Here is a 23,811-nt window from a genome sequence, read left to right on the forward strand (position 1 = left end):
CGATTTCTAGATATGTTTGAAATTTTCCAGAATAAAAAGTGTAAAAAACGGCTATTGTTCCCACTATTGTACTAGCTATACAAAGTACCTGATCATTCGCATACATATTGGCTGCAATCACAATATTAATATCACAACCCAAAGTAAAATATTATCCTTTTCATCTGTGGATAGACTCCAAAATTTAAGAAGGCTGTTACTTTTTCTGCTTAGGGGAATTTTATAATTTCTAACTGAGCATCACGGAAGCTTTTCCCAGCTGTCCATCTCTTCTAAACGTATTAGAAACCTCCAGTTATCGGCTAATTAAAGGAACCGGTGCCACACTGGGTAGAGTGCTGGCCTTCTCTCATTTACTGTTGCTTTACTCGGTGGCTTTTTATAAAAAAAGCACAAGGTAATTTCATCAAGTGCCGACCCATCCCTTTTAAGGTAAGTAACCTCAATAGTCCTCAAAATGAACATCTCACTTATAAGATGCATATTCCTTCAAGGACACAGTGTATTTCTTCATGTAACTTAGATTAAAATGTAATGTAAAATATGCTTTATATTAGGTCCTTTTTATGTCTGGCCTGGTTCCTGGGTATTTCTTTCCTGTAGCTGTGGATTCTAACCTCCTGATGACATGGAAAATCCTTCCAAAATGTAGAGGAAATGCAAATGATCTGTACCGACGAATTTTACTATACCTACACCTATACCTTTCACCTGTTTTAAAGTCACTAAAAGGCAAAATGTGTTATGGAGCAAATATCAAGAGTCTCAAATATTGAACAGGAAAACAAGGCTCAGAATACAATGGGCTACTGATAAACTAAATCAGGAATGTAGGTCAATTCTTTTATAATATTTTCACGAGTTCTTATTTTATTAATGTATGCTTCAACAAGGAGAAAATGGATTATGGCATTTTGTTGTTAGCTATTAGTTTATTGTTTATTTAAAATATAAGACAATGTTTTAAAAATATTTATGTATGTAACATGACATAAATGCTTTGAAAAGCAAAATTAGCAATAGTTTCCACAGATACATCTGATACCTTGCTTCAATTGAAATCATTGCTGCTGCTTCAGAGCAATAACAGCGTAACATCTGGGAGATTTCACAGGATCAAACAACTTCACAAGTGCAGACCATGCAATGTCTTCCTGAAAATTGATAAATGATTTAGAAATAAAACCATTTGTTGAAGATAAAAACGAGGGGTAAGTCAGACTATATATATTGTAATTTAAAGACTACATAAAAAACATAAAAGAAAACTATTCTTTGTTGAATATAATTAACATTATATTCACCTTCAGTACCTGAAGGTACAATTTCACCTTCAGGAATTTATGCTGAGAAAATAATTCAAGATGTACATAGAGAGTAAACTACAAGGTTATTCTTTGCTGTGATTGTGAAAAACTGGAATTTGCCAATAACAATTGGGTACTACTTAAATAAATTTTTACATGATGAAATATTATTCAGCTCTGTAGATTTAATGAGATGAAAAAATTCTAAATAAAATAAACGAAACAAATTAGATGCAAACTGCATTTATAATTTGATAGCAATTTTAAATAAAGTATAAAATATGTGCATATACATATATATTGCATCAGATGTGGGTGAGACTTCTTGAGAGCTCATAAAGACATGAGCTTATATCTTTAGATATTTAGATATTGCATATATATGTATATATACACACACATTTATGAGAGAAGCACTAGAAAACAAACCAAAAATGCAATAAGGTCAAAGGTGGGATTATTGTTACTTTCAATGTTCTTTTTATATTCTTCATTTAAAATTTTAAAAAATATGTATTAATTTTACAATATTATTTAAAATTTTAACAAAATTAATATTTCTATGATTTCTATAACCTCATTACCAATCTATTAATCTTTGTTCACGCCAGTTTGACTACCTGTTTTACTTATTGAAATGAAATGAAAATTGTTTTGGAAAGAGAAACCATGAGCACCTAGTGCAACTGACTGTTACCTACCAACTTTGGAACTAAAGCTTTGCAGTGGTTTTTGAGTTAGTTATTAGCTTAGGAAAATACATAATTTTCTAAATATTTAAAAATTGCCTTCCTCCATAAAATTTCAAATTAGAACAAAAGCAAGCATTTATTAAAATCCATTTGTTCAAAGTAGCTTGCTGAAAAGAAGAAAAGCTCCCCATATGATAAAACAAAATTGTTAAAATAAAGGGTTTCTATAGTGAAAACATAAGCCTGAATCCACAAATGGGTTTAATTTAAACAGTTCACAAAACTTTATTTTGACCACAGCTGAGTAAAATCTGCAAAAACATTTATCCTAAAGATAACCAAAAGGACAATATTTTTAGTCAATCAATATAGATAAATAAGATTGCAAAAAAAAAAAAGAAAAAAACCAAAAAACCCAAAAACAAAAACAAAAAACCAGAAGCAGTCTTCATTGATCAGAAAGAAGTTTCCAACTGCAGAGTGCATATGTCCAAAAATTTAAAAGTGAAAAAAGGGGCAAATTCTTACAAAATGTAATATATCTCTCTATATAAATATAAATATATATAAAATGTCTGGTCTTTATATTAATTTTACACCATTTAGCTACATAAGACATCATATATGATAGTTTGTGTTCATTGCCTACTGTATAGCAATTACCATACAATTAAAAGAATGTAAGCTTTATAATGGCACCATTGCCGCAAACATCTGTTATACATATGTTTATGTTTTAAAGTACATGGAATGAATATTTAAACTTTGAAAATATAATGAGAAAAATTATCTCATGTCTTAATCCTGAGTTTTATATGAACGGAACTTCTAGATATAAGTGGATCCATATTACTGGATTTAATAAAGGTATTTGTTATGCATTTAAAAATAACATAATTTACCTGCTCTTTTAGGTAGCAAAGTCGATCCAGAAGAATCAATGTCTCTATACAAGGAGCCAAAACAACTTTCAACTAAAATAAAGAATAAGATAGGATGGTGGTACTTAAAAGAAAACAGAAAATAAAAAAAGACTAGCTAAACAATTCTGTTTAAGAAAATGCATCTACAGACGTTTGTATACGGCCAGATCTTCTATACCCATTGTGCATCTTCAGAAAATGAAAACTGCAGAGATCAAAAGTTTCTCTTTAATAATAGGAAAAGAATGTCCTGTAAGTGACTTTGAGGTAGAATCCAAAAGCAATCATACATATGTGATAGTGAGCTTTTAAAGGGGAACTAAGAATGAAATTCATTAAAAGGAATGCTTGTGAAATAACAGAATTGAGACCAATATGTGTTCAAAGAACTCTGAAATTTCTTTCTGTGCACTTATAATACACTTTAAGAGAAATCTACCATGTGTTCTCTTTATTACATTACTGACACCTAATATAGTTCTGAAATAGGAAACGATCCCCATGGTTTTTCTACAGTACGAGAAACAACATAGGTTGATTGGCCCCATAATAAAATGTAACAGGATCCTATTCAAGTCTAGCAACATACCCAACTTAATATATTTAATTCTGAGATTTACCATATTAAAAGCTTCCAGCTCATTCATTCTAGGCTGATACTTCTCATAGTAGTCCATTATAAGTTTTTCTGGAAGCTTCAAGATAAAACAACAACAACAATAAGTTTAACAATCGTTAATATTTTTTTTCTTATCAAACATATCCTAAAGTAAAATAAACATAACAAAAATTTAAAACAAACTAGGGTTATGAAGAGCTGTTCTTGAAGTCAATAGAACTCTCAATTCTTTTTACTTAAATCTTCTGCATCAACATATGTTATTCAGCATATCACAAATAAAACCACCAAGAAAATCCTATTAACATAGTTTAATTTCAATGAGTAGTGATACTACAATTTACTTTCATTTGTTCCTCTCCTAGGAGCACATAGTAGGAGCTCAATAAACATTTTTAAACATTTTTAAAATTAAGATTTAAAACAGTATATGTAAAATTATAGAGTAATTCCAAAACAGAAACACAATGACATGTATTCATATTTAAGGTAATTTCCTTTAACATCAACTAAATAAATCCATTAACAAACATTTCTTCTGTTTTCTCTCTAAAATACAGGCTACCCATAGTGCAATGAACCCTTGTGGTTAGCCAGCGACATTCTAGATCACCTGTAGTTCTAAATTACCTACATGTCTGTTTTACCAACTGTTGAGTTAATGCTTACTGAGTCAACTGTATGTTTATAAACTTGTTATGCCAGTTATATTATTGTAATAATGTAAGTAAATATTACATAATCAATGAACTATGAATATAAAAGAAAAAGTTTCTAAAAGTTAAATGCTTTTGTGAAAAGCTTGATAAAGGAAAGTCACAAGAAATTGCTGTCAAATTACATGTGGTCGAGACAAAGAAAAGACTGGATAAAAAGTAAAAATTCTGAAAGGATTTGTACTAATTTCTTCGCAAATGTCTATTCTTTGCGAATTTATTATGTTTTTCAAAGCGCCTGTTCGTCCTCTTGCTGTACTAAATTTCTTTTGAATTCAAAAAGTACAAAAGGGTAATAGTGAAAAAAGTAAGGCATCGTCCCATTCAATTTCTAGTGTAGCTTTCCAGAAAAGCTCTCCCACTTGGTACAGAACCCAAACAGATTACGCCCCTCCCAAACCCTTTTTAAAACTTTGCCCATCCTTGAATCAAACGAGTAGCCACCGGATCCAATTTGTGCAGTGGAGCATATGAGACTGGATCCAGGTCTGTATTTCAAGCCAAGAAAAATTCTCATCTCACAAAATCGTGTGTGTATAAATTACAGTCTTTACTTCTCTCCTGTCATCTGAGATCAGCACTTATGGGATAACTCAGAACACACAATCTTTTTCCAATCCTGCCTCACCGGCATACTGCTTCCTACAAACATGGCTTTTCAATGTGACTCCGTGGTTCTCCAATATTCTGTTTCTCATGTATGCCAAACTGGAAGCACCACCTAAACCAAGAATTGTTGATTTTGCTGGTCAGGATTTGCCATTCAGAGAACTGTATTCTGTTGGTTTTGTGGGTGATCTGCACTAGGCATATTCTCTTGGCATCTTGCTGCATCTGTCTTTTCCTTCATTGTACTTCACAATACACATGCTTTCTGATTCTGTCAAAAGAAGTTTGTGTTTCTGTTTTTCATTCTATTTGTTCCTTTTGTGTGATTCTGAAAAGGTGAGAACATCACCTTAACTCTTTAAAAAAATGAAAGTCTATTGCTTCACCTTAAATGAAATGGGCACTGCAGACTGCATTATAGGTATGCTTGATGCAAAAAAGTTACGGTGGAACTTCAAATAGTGAAACTACATGCAAGCCTGTGTCCAAAAAAGCAAAACAAATGCCCTTGTTCTTACAGCAAAAGTTTGGTAACAGAAGTATATATTACTGAGTTTTTAAGTAAAAAATTCAGTGTGCAGGTGTGATTTCATGCTTTAGTCATCTTTTTAAACCAAATGCTCAACTACCAGTCTGATCAGACTAGATCACAGAGTTCATATGAAAAATTTAAAATAAAGGCACTATCTCCTTTAACCCTAATACCCATCTGTAACATACATATATTCTTGGTCTCATTTTATAGATGACATTGAGTGTAAAGCTAGTGAGAGCCCAGGGAGGGCCAAAGCCCTAGAGATAAAGGCAGGTGTCAGAATCGCGGTATTGCCCTGTGTAGGTCACGCTTAGGAAAGACACACATGGAAACGTACAAGTTGAAGTGCACATTAAAAGGAAGCTGGGAGTATTGGTTGTGTAATCCATTGCTCTCTGCTGCCCATCCTCTAGACCCCAGGTAAAGGGATTAATGACTTAAGCTGAATAACAGGGCCCTAGCTCAGTGGGCTGTGGTGTGGGTTCAGGGAAATAGCCAGTCCTCAAGAGACACTGGGTTGATACAGTAAACGAGCAGTCATGTTCAGGTAATTTAGAGTCCCCCTCCCCCAAAGTCCTTCTGATTTCTGGACAGTTATTTTAACTCCAATATAGTCCATGTGTCAGAAAGTGTATGTTACTACTCAACACATTTCAAATGTTTGACCAACTTCATCCTGTCCGCATAGTTTCAAGAGGCAAAGCTCTGAATATAAGCATCTCTTCTTTAACGCGTCAATAAGATTTATCGTTCCTTGAATTTCTTCTGCTTTTATTTCAAACATGGATTCTTCAATCTAGTTTAGACATACATTTATTTTGTCTGTTGGCAAGCACGGATTTTCTCTTTATTGTTCCTCAAAGGCTCATTTGTCTGGTGACTGCTAGTTTTGGAAAAATGCTCAACATTCTTCTTGTGTTCAATGTCTGTTAATAAGTAATATAAAAATGACGAAAAGGAGCATGGGATCTAGAGTTAAACAGACTGGATTGGAATCCTTCCTCCCCAATTTCCTAGATTATGGCCTTAAGAAATCCACTTAACCTATGTTTCAATTTCCTTACCTATAAAATGAGGATAACAGTGTTCCTTTCATAAGGCCATCCTTAGTATTCAGTGAGATAACATAAACAAAGCCTTTTAGCACAATGGCTGGCACAAAGTGAAGGTTCCATGAACATTAGCTTTCTCATATTGTTTTTTGAAAATAAACTTGTATTTTCAAAGTTTTAGATTTATAGAAATTTTGAAAATAAGCTTCCATATACCCTATATCCACTTTACTCGATCACTAACACATTACAATATGTTTATTACAATTAATGAACCAATATTGATGCTTTACTATTAGTTAAAGTCCATATATTTTTTTTAATATTTCCAAAGCTTTTAACCTAATGTGCATTCCTCTGTTCCAGGATCCCATCCAGAATGCTACATTACATTTAATCCTATTGGCTGTGATACTTCCTCAGACCTGCCTGGATTTTGATGACCTCGACAGTGCATTTTGCAGAATGTTCCTTCACTGTCATTTGTCAGATATTTTCCTCACATCCTATCAAAGGTACATACTATCAATATAACCTATCACTGTTGATATGGACCTTGATTACCTGGCTGAGATAATGTTTGTCTGGTTCCTTCACTGTAAAGTTCCTCTTTTTTCCCCTTTCATACCGTACACTTTGGAAGAAAGTCACTATGCACAGCCCATACTTAAGGGGTGGGAAGTTATGTTCCATTTCCTTGAAGTGAAGTATCTAAATAAATAATTTGAATTCTTTTCCATGGGAAATTTGTCTCTTCTTCTCCATGTGTTGATTAAAATTGTGTTTTTATAGATCTATATAGGGAGGTCCAGATAAGCAAAGGTGGACTATATTTCAACTTAATAGGGAATGGGTTGGATCAACAGATGACAGATACAGTTGTTCAGAGATCCTCCCCACATCCTATGTGATGAGAAGATGAGACAGCAATTGACCTAGTTCTCACCATTAGATGGGGAGTACTGAGAATGCTGCTATACCCTTGGCTATGTCATGACAGGCTCAGGAACTAAGGCAGGTGAATGGAGATAAGGTCCATTAGCTGATCCCGCCTAGGGAGCTAGGAAAGACACAGCCCGTGGCAATGAGGCTGACATGGGCCTAATAGTCTTAGGTTGACAGAGGAAGTTATCCATGTTATTAGTTAGAAGAATAGTGTTACTGAGAATCTTCTGGAGCACATAATGCAAAGGCGACTCAGTATGTTTCGTACTTCTTAGAAATGATGTAATCAATTTATCCTTTCTAAGCTTGAAATTTATGGGTATCAAGATAGAAGTTTTCTTGTTTTAAATTTTATTATTTTTATTAAATTTATTGGGGGTGACATTGGTTAACAAAATTATATAGGTTTCAAGTGTACAATTCTGTTAATACATCATCTGTATATTGCATTGTGTGTTCACCACCCAAAGTCAAAACTGTCACAATTTATTTGACCCCCTTTACTCTCTTCTACCTCCACCTCTCCCCCTTAGCCTCTGGTAACCACTAAACTGTTGTTTGTGTCTATGAGTTTTTGCTTGTTTGTCTTAAAAAGAAAGGAAAACATAATGCATAAAGTTCTTCCCATATTTTCTAATGTATACCTGTTCAATCACTAGCTAGTGGAAATAAAATTTGAACTTGCTACTATCTCAATAGCATAATCTACATATAAAATATAAAGTTCAGCTCATATTCATTCTAAAATTGGTTAGTGGTATACTATAGGATTATTACATATTTTCTCATGTGAATTAAGTCATTTGCAGATTTTGTACGCCAATATTTCTAGTAATAAAAAACTATGTGATTTTGAATTAATGTTATTTTCTATATTAACAGTATTAATAAAATAATTAAGCAGCTCTTATTTTTCTTCCTTAAATAAAAGGTGTAATGGGTTTTCCTATTCTTTCAATGATTATATCTCTACTCCCTAGAGTTATCGGTTACCAGGGAGACGCTTCTATACCTAATGCTTCCCTGTGGTTAGCTGGGAGAAAAAATATAATTTTTATAGGCAATGTGGCTATTCTTATATAGAATTAGATTTATATGACATAGGAATGTTCTATTGCTTAATGGAAATACCCTTTGATCTTCTGTGAATTTGGCATTAAAATGTCCTTAGGCTTGGTCTTTGCATGTAACTTTGACACTGTTTTTGATCACAATTTCAATGACATATTGTTTTTTATCACAATTTCAAAGAAGTTTGTTAATTCTTGTTTTTTTTTCCCCAAAATGTAATTGCTCCAAACCTATGCAATAAGTTATAGGAAACTTTGCTATTAATAATACATTTGTTTCCAAGAAGAATTTGAGGTGGCTTATAATATGAAACATAAAAATATATCAGTAGTAGGGCCATTAGAGAAAGGACAAATTCTCAATGGTATACAACTCAAGGGAGAAGGACATGATACCAAAATATCCCAGCTAAGTACAGGTGCTGAAATCAAGCATAGATTGTACTTTAAGCCTCCTAATACCTAAGGCAAAGAAGAAGTACGTTAAATGCTCTTTGGAGGTCACACTATGATGAAAAATTAAACAGAAACCATGTAGACTGTTATATAACAGAACCCATATAACATAACAAAGTTTCTTACTATTGTCTTGCTTGACTATCCAGAAATATCCTCATACCAAATACATTGAGACTCAGAACGACTCAAACCGTACACCCTATTTTAATGTGTTCCTGCCCACTACCTGCCTGGGGAAAGGGCCATGGGCTGAAACTTACGCACAGGGCTTCCCACAGGCACGTTTCCTCTCTCCTACCTCTCTTGCGTGCTGGATTTATAATATTTGCAATCAAATAGCCACATTTCTTCCTTCTTAAAACTTTGATAATAGCAAACTATTTAATCATAGTTCTCATAATGCATCCCTACAGGGATGGACTACTATAGGTACAGGGGTCTAAATAGGGGAATATGCTTCTTTAATGATGTGATTTGATATAGAATGGGGCTTGGATAACTAGATGCACTGGGAAGGGCGCAATATCCCTTATGTAATATTCCTGCCCAAAATGCACAACTTTCATTACTTATGAGGAACCACTCGGACAACTGGCCTTTTCAAAATATGTCAATGTCATGACAGACAAAAAGGACGTAAGGGACTGTTCTAGATTAAATGTGACTGGAGACATGCAACTGGATGCAATGCCACATCCAGGACTGAGTGATTTAAAAACACACTATGGGAGACAGAGGCAGAGGAGGCCATTTTGCTCTATTAATGGTGACGCTAACTTTCTATCACTTGGTTTGGGGTATTGACCATTTTTATCCACTCCTGAAACTAATAAATAGTCTGTGGGAGGTACGCTGAGACTGTGTCAATATCTTGTTCTCCCCAAATCTTTTTTCTGATGGCTTTAATCCATTAATGCTTCTCCTGTGAATCAGTTATGACCTTGGTGGTTGCAAAAAGCAGCAGGAACTTATCTATAGGAATAATGCATATGTTTGTCTCATATGATAAAAGGTGACGGGCTTTCTATATATTTAGTAAGAAATTTGCTGTTCTTTAGGGTCTGAGGAACTCATTGAATCTAGAGCACTATGGACACGGTACCCCATGGAAAAGTTAATGAGCTCCTCATATTTGTTGTTGGCCACACCGTGGAATGACTCCTGCCCTGGTACCTGTATTTAAACCACTCGGTGATTATGATTGGTTCTGATCCATCTCTGATTTATCATCCAAAGATTGTTTACTTGGCCTCCCCACATACGCCCTTTCCCTTAACCTCATCTCTCATCACACCTCCATTATCTGCTTTATGTTCCATCAATGCCAAATCCAGAGTCATGTTTCTTATGTCTCTGTGGTTTTGCAGAGCCTACTCCCCCACACACATGAAATGGATTCCTTGCTCCCTACCTTCCCACCTTGTTTGCTTAAAAAACTCCTAAGCATCCTTCAAGACCCAGCTAATACACCAACATAGCCTGTGAAATCTTCCCAGGTAGAGCGAGTCATTCCTTTCCCCTATACCTCCACCACACTTTACATAATGTCTGCTATTGCAAGTTCATGCTATAATTACTTGTTTTCCTTTTTCATGGGTTATGTCTTAATTATTTTTGTAGTTCCAGAGTTTCCACTGTTCTTGGCATATGAGACAGCCTTCAAAATAAAGGTCTATTGATGAATAACTAAATGATTTTGGTCTCAAAAGTTTTGCTTTTGCTGGGCTGATCTTGAAAAATATCTAAGAATATTTTTTTTCTGAATTATCCTCTATCTACTTCCACTAAGGTTCTAGCTTAGTGGTTGTCAACTTTGTCCATTTAATAGTGTAACACCCCCACACCCCATCAATTCACCAGTTTTACTGTCTTTATTTCACTTCTCAATATCTGAAATTTCTTCATTTATTTGAATTTTTGTTATACGTGTATAACACACACACACAAGCTCTAGAACGTAAGCGCCTTTTATTTCCCTCATCTATGGACAAATACTCCAGCTCATTCTTTGTCAAAAATCTTTTAAATATTTTGATATGTTTAATATTTTAAATTTAAATTTAAATGGTTCACAAAACACTTACGGAAGATAATATTATATTTCCCAATGTAATGATCTAATAAGAAAGGCTCAGAAAAAGGCAAGTCATTTCTCCAGGATCAAACTTTCGAATAGTCAGAATCTCAGGTGAAAATTAATTTCCTTTTAAAAATAAACTACACACAAATCCTTTTATTGTCCTTGATGGCAAAACTTTCAGTTTAGCACTGATACTTCATGACGTGGGAGAAGAAAATAGGATTGTGTGTTGGATTGAAAATGTAAGTTTGGTTTTAATAACCTAGCCTATTTCCAACCACTGGCCTGATGGACATAACTCTTTTAACTCCTCTGGCTTAACAATAAAAAAAAAAAGAAAGCCAAATAAACAAACAAAAGACAACCCCCAAATTTACATATGCTCATCTATTTGCTTCCTCTCACCAGCACATCCTTCTAAACACCTTACATTGTTCTGTACCTTCCTCCGCCAGTGTCTTCCAGCTTGGGTGTCTTGTTCCTTTTCTTTTTCTAACTAATTTTATTTGACTTATTTGTTTTTAAGAGCTCAAATAATATTATGAGAAAATCAGTGGGGCACTATTATTTCCTTTACTAATAAAGGTAATCATTTAAGACTGATTTCACCTGGTGATACTTATCTACAGTAGCCTTTTTAATTTGCTTTTCATTTCACTTCTCAAAATAGTGGTGGTTAACAATTGAGGTTTTGATGTTAGTTGACTCTTGTGTTCAAGTTCCAGCTCTACCACTTGCTAGCTCTTTGACCCTGAGGAAATGACTTGCCTTTTTCTGAGCCTCTCTTTATTAGATCATTACATTGGAAAATATAATAGTATCTTCTGTAAATGTTTTGTGAAGAATAAATGAGATTATGTTGTGATGGCCTTATAATAATTATCACATCATAGCTTGTAAACACTAGCTGTTATTAATATTCTTCACAGTAATAAAATAAACATATTAAGGGACATTTACTATGATTATTATTAAAGACAATTCTGGGAAAAGAAGGCCATCAGAAAGGATAAGTAAAATTCTTTCTGGACTTTTACTGTTTCGTTTTTGGCAAAGGGTTATATATTTTTCTTTTTCTTCTTTTTTTTTTTTTTTTTTTTTAAGCTGAGCCATCCTGCCACCAGTTGGCAGCTCAGCAGCTGCTCAGCTCGGGCTGGGACTCGAACCGCTGTTGCTCAGAGCTCAAACTCTTGAGCAAGCTCTTAACCAACTGAGCCACTCAGCTGGCCCTATATTTTTAGTTTAAGTAAAAACTTAGCTCCTGATTTGTAAAAATAATGCACAGGTTTGTGTTCTTGATATTAAATATAAGACATGAAATTAGGACATGCAATACAGATATGGACTAATTAAGACTAACTGGTAGGAAGACCAGTTTGATTAAAAATATTTTTTATAAAACCCAGAAATAAAAAACTATGATAACAGTGTCTATTCTTAATTTATTTAAGATGAGAACAATCTTTGTTTTCGTGACTAAAAATATTTATAAGAGTCATATCAATGGTAGTACATATGCGAAGATCAGATTAATAAAAAATAGTACTCTTTAGCATTTACTATGTATAAAAAGTTAGCATTTACTATATATAAACATTGTGTTCAGCCATTTATGTATATTATCTCATTAATCTTTCTTAAATCCTATGAGTTAGAAATGCTTTTTTTAATACTGTATTTTGCCATGTATAATGTGCTCCTTTGTATAATGCACACCCACATTTTTGGCCCAAACTTTCAGGGAAAAAAATCTTCCGTTTTAATTTTTTAATTCAAATTTTTATTTCTTTACCTTTAGGTACTTGTTTTTTTGTATTATAAAGGAATTTTAATATTTATTTTTTAACATATTAAGGTACAAGAAATTTTATGTAACAAAAAATTACAAAACACAAGAACAGATACAAGGTACAAGAAATTTTATGTACTGGTAACAAATATACCATATTTACACATCATAGAAGGCCAAGAACTATTTGTCGTTGCAAGTTTGTAGTAAGTTCAACAAAACTGATTATCGTATTCCAGGGTATTATTTTGCATACGGATATCATTATTGATTTCTAGCATTATACTTTTAACTCATAAGCATAAATAAAAGAATTGAAAACATTTATATAGATACAGAATTAGTACTACCCATGTATAATACACATCCTTATTTTTCCCTCACAAATTTGGGCAAAAAAGTGTGCATTACACATGGCAAGATACAGTAGTCATTTTACAGGGATAGTTAGTACCAGTCTATTTGGTTTAAGTAATGTAGCAACTGGGGAGTAAATGGATAATTAGTACAATAAATAATACTCTTTAGATTTGAAATAAATTAATCCGTATAACTTTTCTCTTACAAGAAATACATTTCATTCCTTTAACCATACTTTATTCTTTATTTTAATTTATAATTAATTAATCGAAACACCAGAGTGATCCAAGTTCAACTTAATATTTCAGTTAATAACTCATTTGAATCATGTTGAGACCTCATTTTTTTCTCAGTATTATAAAATGTATTACTCTAATTAGCTTACCTTTCTGTTTTCAACAATATGTTCTTAATTGTTACTTTGGGCCGCCTATGATGTTACTATTTTCCAGGATTCTCGCATTCAAAGGCTTTTTGAATTTAAGATTTTTAATTTTAATTAGTTATATGATCTTTAAATAAAAGCAGTTCAAAATTAAAACCACTGTTTCTTGCTTTACTTACAATTCCCTTTTGTTCTGTTATCTTGCTTTTTAACAGTATTTTGATTTGAGAATTGGTATGTTTTTTTCTGAATAAACCTAAATGGGGAATCTCTCTGGACAGCAAACTATCCACATTGACAGGAAAGGTCAACTGAAATAAAGGTAATGGTTTCAATAATTTAGAATGTTTTTCACAAATAAGAGAAAAGTGGAAGGCAAATAATTTTGTATTATTTCAATTCATTAATCCATAGAAATTCTCCTGTTTTTAATGAAAACAATAGGTAATTATATACTGACCTTGGACTCATCTAATCCAAGCTTCTTTAGAGACTTTCTGACATAATCCAAAAAGGAAGATGATTTGGAATAAATTTTACCAACATGCCGATCACTGCAAAACAAAATTGAATCACGAAATATTTTTAAATGCCTTCTGTGTATATGACACAAGATCAGGATGTGGTAAAAATGTAGTAATATTTTTGTGACCATCTTAAACTTACATATTATAAAGTATTTGAGATTTGCTTTTGAGAATTCCTTTAATGTACAGCAAAGGAAGACAATATTATGAATATAATACTATGAGAAAGACGTTGTAAATTTATAGCATAAAACGCCTCATTTTAAAGGTGTGCAATAGGTGTTTCAAGTTTCCATTGTGCTACAGAGCACATTTTAATTGTACTGGCTCAGTTTTACAGGGCACATTTCATTGCAACACCTGCTAATAGTGGTGATAATTCAACAGCTATGCAAAGAAAATTTCTTCAATGCCAGCCATTGATCAAGCACCATAATGCTGAGCTGGGTCTGACTTGATCTCATTTATGCCCTGCAGGTTTTCATTTTAGTTTAAACAAAATATCACAAGATGGTTTTAAATTTAAATAATGCAATGCTAGACTATCGCATCTCACAATTTTGGTTGCAATATAGGTATAGTGTAAAAATCAAGGGAATAAAAAATTTACCTCCTCCAAATATCAGAAATAATTAATAAAAGCACATTTACTCTTGGCAGTATAAATACTAATCCCTATGATTAATTATGAAGATCTAGCAATTCTTCCATTGAAATACATTGTAAATATCTCACTTCAGCTGTTTCTGAAGGCCCACCTCAATTCCACTTACTACCTCGTGTCCCGATTATTATAACTACTTCCTAGTTAAGACAGAAGTCTGTCCCCTTCATTCCTGCCTATGCTGTCATGCTGTTTTCTTAGAGAGCAATTTTATTTACCAATTTCCCTGCTTTAAAAAACAACAAAAAAACTGTTCTGAAATAATTATTTTGAATAGGTATAGGATCCAGAAAGCAGAAATTACATTTTTATAAGATTTTGTGTACTTATCAGATCCTACACATACTTATGTATCTTATGTATAACAGACATCACATAATAGATATGTACCATATATATATATATATATATATATATATATATATATATATATATTGAACATTGAACTGATTAACTGTGTGACCAGAAAAATATATCATTTAATATTAATTTCTTGCTCTTCATCTTAAAAAGGCATTTACGGTGTTTTGCAGAAACAAAAACATCTAGTTAGACTATAACAGGAAAATGCATTCAAACCGGAAGTAGATCTATTTATTAGTCAAGCAGACAAGGGTAAGACAAACTTAACTATGCAAATAAACAAGTGTAATTTAAAACATACAGAGAACCACTGAACAAATATATAAGGAAAAATGCAGTGTAAACAAAGCAAATAATAACAGCTAATAATTATTTCATGTTTACTATGTGCCAGAGACTCTTAAATCCTTTGCTGCATTTACTCATTTAATCCGTACAACAAAGCCATGTGGTAGGTCAAATTATTATACTCATTTTAAAGACGGTGAATCTAAAGCAAAGAGAGGTTAAGTAAACTGCCGAAAATTTGAATCCAGGAAGCCTGGCTTCAGAATCTAGGATATCATAATAATTAGTATTTAATATTACGTGCAGCATAGTACTTCAACAGGATTCATACTCAATATTGTTAAATTGCAGGTGAAGGATGCCCACCTTTGTGCTATGGGCAAACAGAAGTAGGCAGGCTCCACGACATCCTACAAGTGTATCTGTGTATATTCTTACAGAAAAGCTAGGCAGGCCCTCCCGCTGTACTCAAGCACCAGGAGTTTAGTGCATTAGGGCACTATGTGATAGTAAATACTAAGAATTACAAAATTATATGCGGGATGGACATGCGGTAGGGTATTTTTTTCTTTCCAAATCATTAGAGAGGCAAACGATATGTACTTGAACATTTTACATAGTTCAGTGACTGCAGTGGGTTATATATTGAAAACCATGTACAGAGTACTTTGTAAGAAATGTAAGGAATTTCCAAGAATAAATTTTACTATACATGGTTCCTCTCCATATTGTCACTATATTTTATTAACTTTCTATATGAATTATCTTACTCATCAGACAATGAGTCCCTTAGCTATTTGGCCCAGAAAGCATGGGCACCTGGCCAAACAATGGGTAACTATTGCTGTGGTAGCCTGCTGGACTACTTCTAAACATTGCTTCCTACTCTGAGAAAGAGTAATAGTACTAGTCTTCTGATTCTTCAGTCATGTCCAATAGTTACCTTTTTAATATGTATGACTCTGTCCTCTACTATGAATGAACTCCTTGATGGCAAGTCCATAGACTGACACATTGTCTGCAAGGCCTAACAGTACCCAAGAGCATAGAGGGTAGTGCTTAACACACAGTAGATTGTCCAATGAACATGACAATGTCGACAGGGGAAGAGAAAAATTCAGACCACAATCCAAGTTTTGCCTCTTTGGCAGTAAGAACTCTTATAATCAAGAGTTCTTTCTGAAACGGTGTTGTACTAAAAATAATAAAAATAAAACATTGGACTAGGAGTCAAAAGATCTAAATTCTACCTTCTGTAAACAAATCACCTCTCAGAGCCCCGATTTCCTCACAGCGAAAATGGAGGTGAAATGGAGGTAACATCTACCTCACAGGGCAAAGGAAACATGTAAATGAGGTAGTGCACGTGGAAGATAATAGTAAACTGTAAAGTGCTTTGGAAACTTTAGGTAAGGTCGTATTTATTTTGGCAATATCACTGTGTTGTATTTTATTTTTTAATTAAGTTTCTTGAATTGTTACAAGTTTTGCTTTTACTTAACTGCTTGTACAAGAGGTTTCACTTACTGCTCATACAGATATGCAGTAACCACTTATCATGAAATGTAGTAGGTTAACTATAGCTGGAAGTAATTTTAAAGAAATCAGTTTCCAGATCCTCTGCTTTGTTATATCCTCACTTTCCTGAAATTCATCTATCTGAGCAGGTGCCGGTGGTCCAGATTCTGTTTTACACATCTTATGTCACAAATAGCCTGTATTCGGCTTTAGCTTGACAAAGACAATGCATGCCTCTCCTCCATAGTACTGTCTTGCATTGCTGTGAGGTAGGCCTCCGGGGGTCCTCTAGAGCATCAGCGACAAAACAATTCCTTTACCAAAAGCACTATAAGGCCACCCCATGCATCTCACTAGAAGGTGCATTCATTCAAGTTTTACTCTTCATGTTTAATGATTTAAGATAAAAACTTCTTATTGAGGTTGTCTACATGTATAAGTATTTATGCCACAATAACTCAATTCACAATAACAATTTTTTTTTAACATTTAGAGCCTTACTGGTATAGGGAATTTTGTCAAATGGCTGTGATATAAAAACATAAAAGGAGAGCAAATACCAGTCATCAAAGGGAAAGGATCTTGCAATGCATTCCCATTGTGGATTTAAAGCATGACTGGACTTACTATATCTAACAGAAAATATTGAATTTTAGCAAATATTCATATTTCAGAAGAATCTTCCATAGCATTTTATAGTTGACTTTCAATATATGTGACATTAAAAAAAATATTCACAAGAACTTAATTTGGTTGTTGTCATTTCATTTGGAGTTGTTAGAAAAATAATCACATAAATCTCAAACGAGGTCGTAAGAGGAGTTAAAATAATTATTTTCAAGATTTTTCTGTGTTTTTTAGAGTGTACCCCACAGAACACCTAGTACTACAAATATAAATTAAATGTGTGTATATTTTTGGGAAAAGAAAGGTTGTATGAACAAATAAATATTGGCTTCAACAAAGTTAAACAGATTTCTTTTAATAATACAGTAATACATTGGTTTGCGAGCATCAGTCGTTCCGGAAACAAACTACTCGTACTGCAAGACATTGCTCGTTTACCACGTTAAAATGTATTCAAAATGCTTGCTCATCTTGCGGAACACTCACAAACTACATTACTCGCAATCCAAGGTTTTACTATAATAGCAATCACTCCCTATGTTCCAGGGACTGTTTTAAGCACTTTACAGACATTATTTTTCATAGCGTCCCTTTGAAGCAGACACTATTATTCACTCCAATTTACACATGGGAAAACTGAGGCAAAAATGTTAAGCAATGTGCCCAAGATCATAGTGTTGTTACCCAGTGAGGACTGGAATTTAGAACCAAGCAGTAGAGCACCTGTGCTTATGCTCTTAACCATGACCGTCTGCTGTCTCTCACCAAACTAATGGAAGTCGTTAAAATAGGAACAGGCACTAGGAATCTTAAAGAGGGGGGTACTACATAAAGCATTTACTTGATTCTAAGAAATTCTATTCTCTCAAAGTATATTTACAGAATTACTGTTCTTCAGGACGACAATCTGGAGAACACTGCTATAGAATCATCAAAATCTGATTTATGTTCTTCAAAAGCATTTCTAAAATACTCTGGAGTCAGATTACTGGTCCTATCATTTGTAGTGAACAAAACAAAATAAAAACCATCATTTGTTGGGGGACGAACAATGAAACAAATAAGTAAAATAAGTAGTGCAATAGCAAAAAGAGTTGATGAGAAGCCGATGTTAGGAGAGAAGGCTGGTATGAAATATTAGAGGGGAGTGAAGGTGGACGATGGCTATCACAGACATGATAATTCTAAGTAAAGAGCTGAAGAAAGAGTGTGAGCCAGCCATGTGAATAGCTGAGGAGGCACATTCCAGGCAGAGGCTCTATCACATGCAAAGGCCCCAAGGTAGAAGTGTTTCTGGCATTTTTAAGGAAATCAGTATAGACATAAAGGGAAAAATGGTGGAAACGAAGTCAGAGAGGTAACAAGAGCCACATTATGTAAGGTTTTGTAGGTCACAATAATAGTATTAGCTTTACTCCCACGTGAATGAGAAACCATGGGAAGACTGTGAGCAAAATCTTACTTACAAATATTAATAGGATGATTACAGCTACTGCACAGAAAATAGACTATAGGGGGCAAAGGAGAAGCAAGAAAACAAATTAGGAGGTTATTACAATAATCTACATGAGACGATGGTGATTTGAACCAGGTTGGTGGCCTTGAGGTTGGTGAGAAGTGGTAGAATTTTAGATATATTCTGATGGGAGAGACTATAAAACTACTGAAAGACTGGATCTAGGCAGAGTGAGAAAGAGACGAGTCAAGGATACCTCCAGGATTTCTGGCCTGAGCATCTGGAAGAATAAGATTGTAATTTATTGGACCATAAATTTAGGATTCATCAACATATAGATGGTATTTAAAGCCATGAGACATGATGAGGACACCTAGGTAGTAGGTATAGTTAGAAAAAAGCACTCCGACAATCAGGTCTGAAAGAGAAGAGGAATCAGCAAAATAAAGTAAAAAAAGAGAAAGAGGAGAGTATCTTGTGAGAGGCTTTTCCTAGAATGTGAGAGAAAGGGTTAAAATAGAGTGGTAAATTGTGTGAACCAGTAATGACAGGCCAAGTAAGATAAGGATTGGGACCTGACCATAGGATTCAGTAACACGGGGTCATTGGTACCCCTAAAAAGGGTGGTTTGATGGAGTGATGCAAGTACAATCTGAGTGGTAATTCAAGAGAAAATGGGAAAGAAATTGGTAGCACTTTCAAGGAGTTTTCCGGTAATGAAAAGAACAGACATGATATAGTAGTTGGAGGGGAAACGGGGTCCGAAGAGCATTTTCAGAATCTGTGCTCTTAACCACTATCATACATCATTTCTTTTAATAAGACGGAATACAGGCCGTTAGGAGCCGAGTATGTAGGTGGTAGATGAGTAGACAACTAACTATACTTAATAAGTTTATAAGAGCAGTGAATTACAGATTAAATACTATGGTAGAAGAGCAGAGGGCGAGAAAGAGAAAAGAAATCTATCTCCGATTAGATTTCTAAACTGGGTTTTAAAGAATGCTTAGGATTCCACCTGCCAGAGGTCATGAGAGGAAAGGGTGGCAGAAATGGGGAGGAAAGGAGAGTATTCCAGGTAGATAAAGGTGCTCCAAGGAAGCATACGAGGTGCAAAATTAATTACATGGGAAATGATGACTAATCCAGTGTACCTGGACAGTGTGTATGGGTGGGAGCTGCTTAGGGTGCAGAGGAAGAACGGGATGATGAATTAGGCTGGAAAGGATATTAGCGACAGGTTAGAAATGACCTTGAATGGCATAATAAGGATATTTTAGTTTTTGAGTATAAACAAGAGTAATTATCAAACAGTTTGAAGTTAGAAAAGTGACATGACTGTTACTGAAAGATAAACGATGGGACTTGAAGGCCAGATTAAAAGGGGCCCTTTGTCAGAAGAAAGCATGGTCAGCATGCTAAAAGGGAATTACTATTCTTTCTTTTAATAAAAGTGAATACACTCGATCTGATTAAAATTCTACTCATGGGAATCCTATACCACCCACATTCTTTTCTAAAAATACAATTGTAAGAACATGGTTTACTTGTAGCATTTTCCAAAAAAGCAACACCAGTGTTGGAAATTTTAGGAAACAGTGAAGTAGATGTATACTAAGTCAATTAAAACAATCACATGCAAGACAGAAAGTACCAAAATTCAGTTTTTCAATCATCACAAAATATTTATAAAACTATTTTATTTTATGTCTTTTATATGCTAGTAGATATTGAAAGACTTAAAAGATCAAAACATAAACTTCTGCTGAAAATGGAGATGACTTAGGAGCGCTCCAAATATCTTCTAACTACTGTATTTTTCAACCTAAAAGATAGGCTTGCTAATTTCAATTTGGCCACACATTATGGATAACTAATTAGCTTTAATTTTATGAGCCAGTTTTCATGATCTGGTTTTGCACTTTCCTATTTGATTATATCAAAATAAAAATAAAAATAAGTAACTCATAATTATACGCATCAGAAAATTATTTCCTGTGTACATATTTACAGTAACTATTATGAAAGAGAATAATAAAATGAGTAAAGTGTACACATCATATTTTTCCTGCCCTCTTTACAAGTGTTTTAAGAACGTTTTACCCATGCAATTCCTTCTTTGGCATATTATTCCCCTTAGAAAGTTTCCAGATAAGAGATAGTTAGGAAATAAAGAATTTTCTATAAATTATTGAGTTTTAACATAAATATAGATGTTAACTTACAATTACAATGAACAGAGTAAAAATGCTATATATTTAAGTCCATGAAAAAATTTACTTCTAACCTTAGGCTATATAAACAATTACACTTAAAGAAACTTTCAGAATAATGTTTCGGGTATTCTAAAGCAGTATATCCCTTGAAGACAAATTATTTAACCAGAAAAAATAAACAAAATGTACAAGAATTAATTAAATGATCACATTGTCTTTATTACTCTTGCTGAGTAGAGATTCCAATCCCCTTAACCTTGATTTAGAATGCTAATGCAACTCAGCTCATATTAAAAATATCCCCTCAAAATTTTAAATTAAAAAGAAGCATGAGATAGTGAACACTTAGGGACTCTGCGTCTAGTCCTAGCCCTGGTTCTTTCAGGCTGTATGAGACTTTTGACGAGCTTTTGACTACTTTTATCTTAAGTTTTCTTATCATTTTAATGAAGTGACTGTAACAGTAGGAGTATAATATGTAGCTTGATAGTACGCAACTGGATAACAGATTAAAATTTTATTGCTGTTGAACACAAATAAGTATTTATAAAATATGTATAAAGCATAAAGAATGTCTATAAAATGAACCGTTATACCTAACACCAAACCTGAGAAATAGAAATCCAGTATATTGAAATTACCAGTATACTGAAATCCCGATAGACCCCCTCATCTTCCCCATCCCATCGCTCTACTCATTTCCGCCGTAGGAAACTACAGCACTGCATCTTGCTTATGTTTACCATTCTTACGTTTTTCTTGGTTATTTACCATATATTTATGCCCCTAAATAATTATACAACTGTGCTTGTTACTCATTTATATAAATAGAACCATCCGGGAGGAATTTTCCTGTGACTTTTATTTTCACAGCATCCGTCCTCACCGATGCCTGGAGCTGTATTCACACACGTTCACTGTGGCACGGTATCCCGCTACAACTGATCCATTTTCCTAGTAATGAGCTGTTTGTTTGTAGACTTTTGATCTTATAGACATTGCTATCATTGATCATTCTTATATAAGTCTCTAAGAGCACATGTATAAGAGTTTCTCAAGGATATATATGTACTTAGGTGTGGACTGCTGAGACAAATTATATAGACATTTTTAACTTTATTAGGTAATGCTAACTTGTTTTTCCAATGGGATGATATTTTTCCGTCCCACTAGCAATGTGGACAGTTCTAGTTGTTCTGCATATTTGCTAATATTTGATATGGTCAAACTTTTAATTGTTTGCTAATCTAAAGGTTATAAAAATAATATCCCATTGTGGTTTCATTTTATGTTCCACTGATTACTTATCAAGATTGAGCATCTTATCCTATGTTCATTGGCTATTTGAGAGTTCTCTTTGTAAAGGGGCCTATCAAGTTTTTTCATTATCTTTCTTTTACAAAGATTAATTTTTCTCACAGATTTATAGGTATTCTTTACATATTCGTGATCGTCATCTTTTGTCAGTTTTAGATCTTGCAATTACTTTGTGCCTGTGGTCACTTTCCCCTTCTTTTATGGCATCTTCAGAAAACAGAAATTCTTATTATAAATGTGGTTGAATTTTTAATCTTCTCTTTTAAGGTTTGCAGGTTTATATTTAGTTTAAGAAACCAAATCCTTCATCTGTTTCAAGGTTATAAAGGTATTTTTCAATACTATTTTCTAAAAGTGCTATAGTATTGCCTTTCATAGTTAAGCTTTTAATCTACTATGAATTGATTTTTGTGTTTGTTGTAAAGTAGGAATCAGATATATTTTTTGTATGTGGTGGGCAGAATAATGTTCTATCAAAGATGTCTACATTCTAAGCCTCAGAACCTTTGACTATATTATGTTACATGGAAAGGAGGGATTAAGGTTGCAGATGAAATTAAATTTTTTAGTTTGCTGATCTTAAAGTAAAGAGAGTATCCTGAATTATCCAGACTGGCCCAACGTCATCTCAAGGATCCTTTAAAGTGGGAGAGGGAGGCAGAAGAAGAGGTCAGATTCAGAGAAAGATTTGAAGAGGTTACACTGCTAGTTTTGAAGGTGGAGAAAGGAGTCAGCAGCCAAAATATGTAGGCTGCTTCTAGAAGCTGTCAAAGGCAAGAAAATGGACTATCCCTTAGAGCAGCCATTCTCAACCTTTCACAGGGGTCGCCTAACACCATCGGAAAACACATATTTTCGATGATCTTAGGAACCAAGACACCGCTCCTCTATCCTTCCCCAGGCCCACATGCAGATATGCCCACATACGAGTACCCGGCGACCCCTGTGAAAGGGTCGTTTGACCCCCAAAGGGGTCGCGACCCACAGGTTGAGAACCGCTGCCTTAGAGCCTCCAGAAAACATGCAGCCCTGCTGACACCTGATTTTAGTCTAGTGAAACCCATTTTGGACTTCTGACCTCCAGAATGTTACATAATAAATTTGTTATTTTAAGCCACTAAGTTTGTAGGAATTTGTTTAACAGCAAAGGAAACCAACAAATTGCATAGTTATATAATGAACTACTGTACGAGCACTATTTAACGACTGCAGTGCTCTGTGGGCAGCTAGAGGAAGCAGTGATCTAAGATGCTTTATTCACATGTGAGATGATTCCAGGTGGGGCTTTAGTCCA

General features: G+C 34.0%; 1 protein-coding gene across 2 annotated transcripts in view; it reads right to left on the reverse strand.

Annotated features, from left to right (window-relative positions):
* Nucleotides 1-862: 862 nt before the first annotated feature.
* The window catches only part of METTL25 (methyltransferase like 25), a 96,153-nt gene continuing 73,204 nt past the window's right edge, over nt 863-23,811 (reverse strand). The window contains exons 9-12 of one of the 2 annotated variants that reach the window (XM_019655156.1): nt 14,002-14,095; nt 3,543-3,617; nt 2,902-2,973; nt 863-1,150 (exon numbers count right to left, since the gene is read on the reverse strand). In XM_019655156.1, coding sequence (XP_019510701.1) covers nt 1,127-1,150; nt 2,902-2,973; nt 3,543-3,617; nt 14,002-14,095 — 265 coding nt within the window. In that variant the 3' untranslated portion in view covers nt 863-1,126. Of the gene's footprint in view, nt 1,155-2,901; nt 2,974-3,542; nt 3,618-14,001; nt 14,096-23,811 lie in introns of both variants that reach the window. The other variant, XM_019655155.1, reaches the window with a different exon arrangement.

This window comes from Hipposideros armiger, unplaced genomic scaffold, assembly GCF_001890085.2.
Source record: "Hipposideros armiger isolate ML-2016 unplaced genomic scaffold, ASM189008v1 scaffold_237, whole genome shotgun sequence".
NCBI classification, from domain to species: Eukaryota; Metazoa; Chordata; class Mammalia; order Chiroptera; family Hipposideridae; genus Hipposideros; species Hipposideros armiger.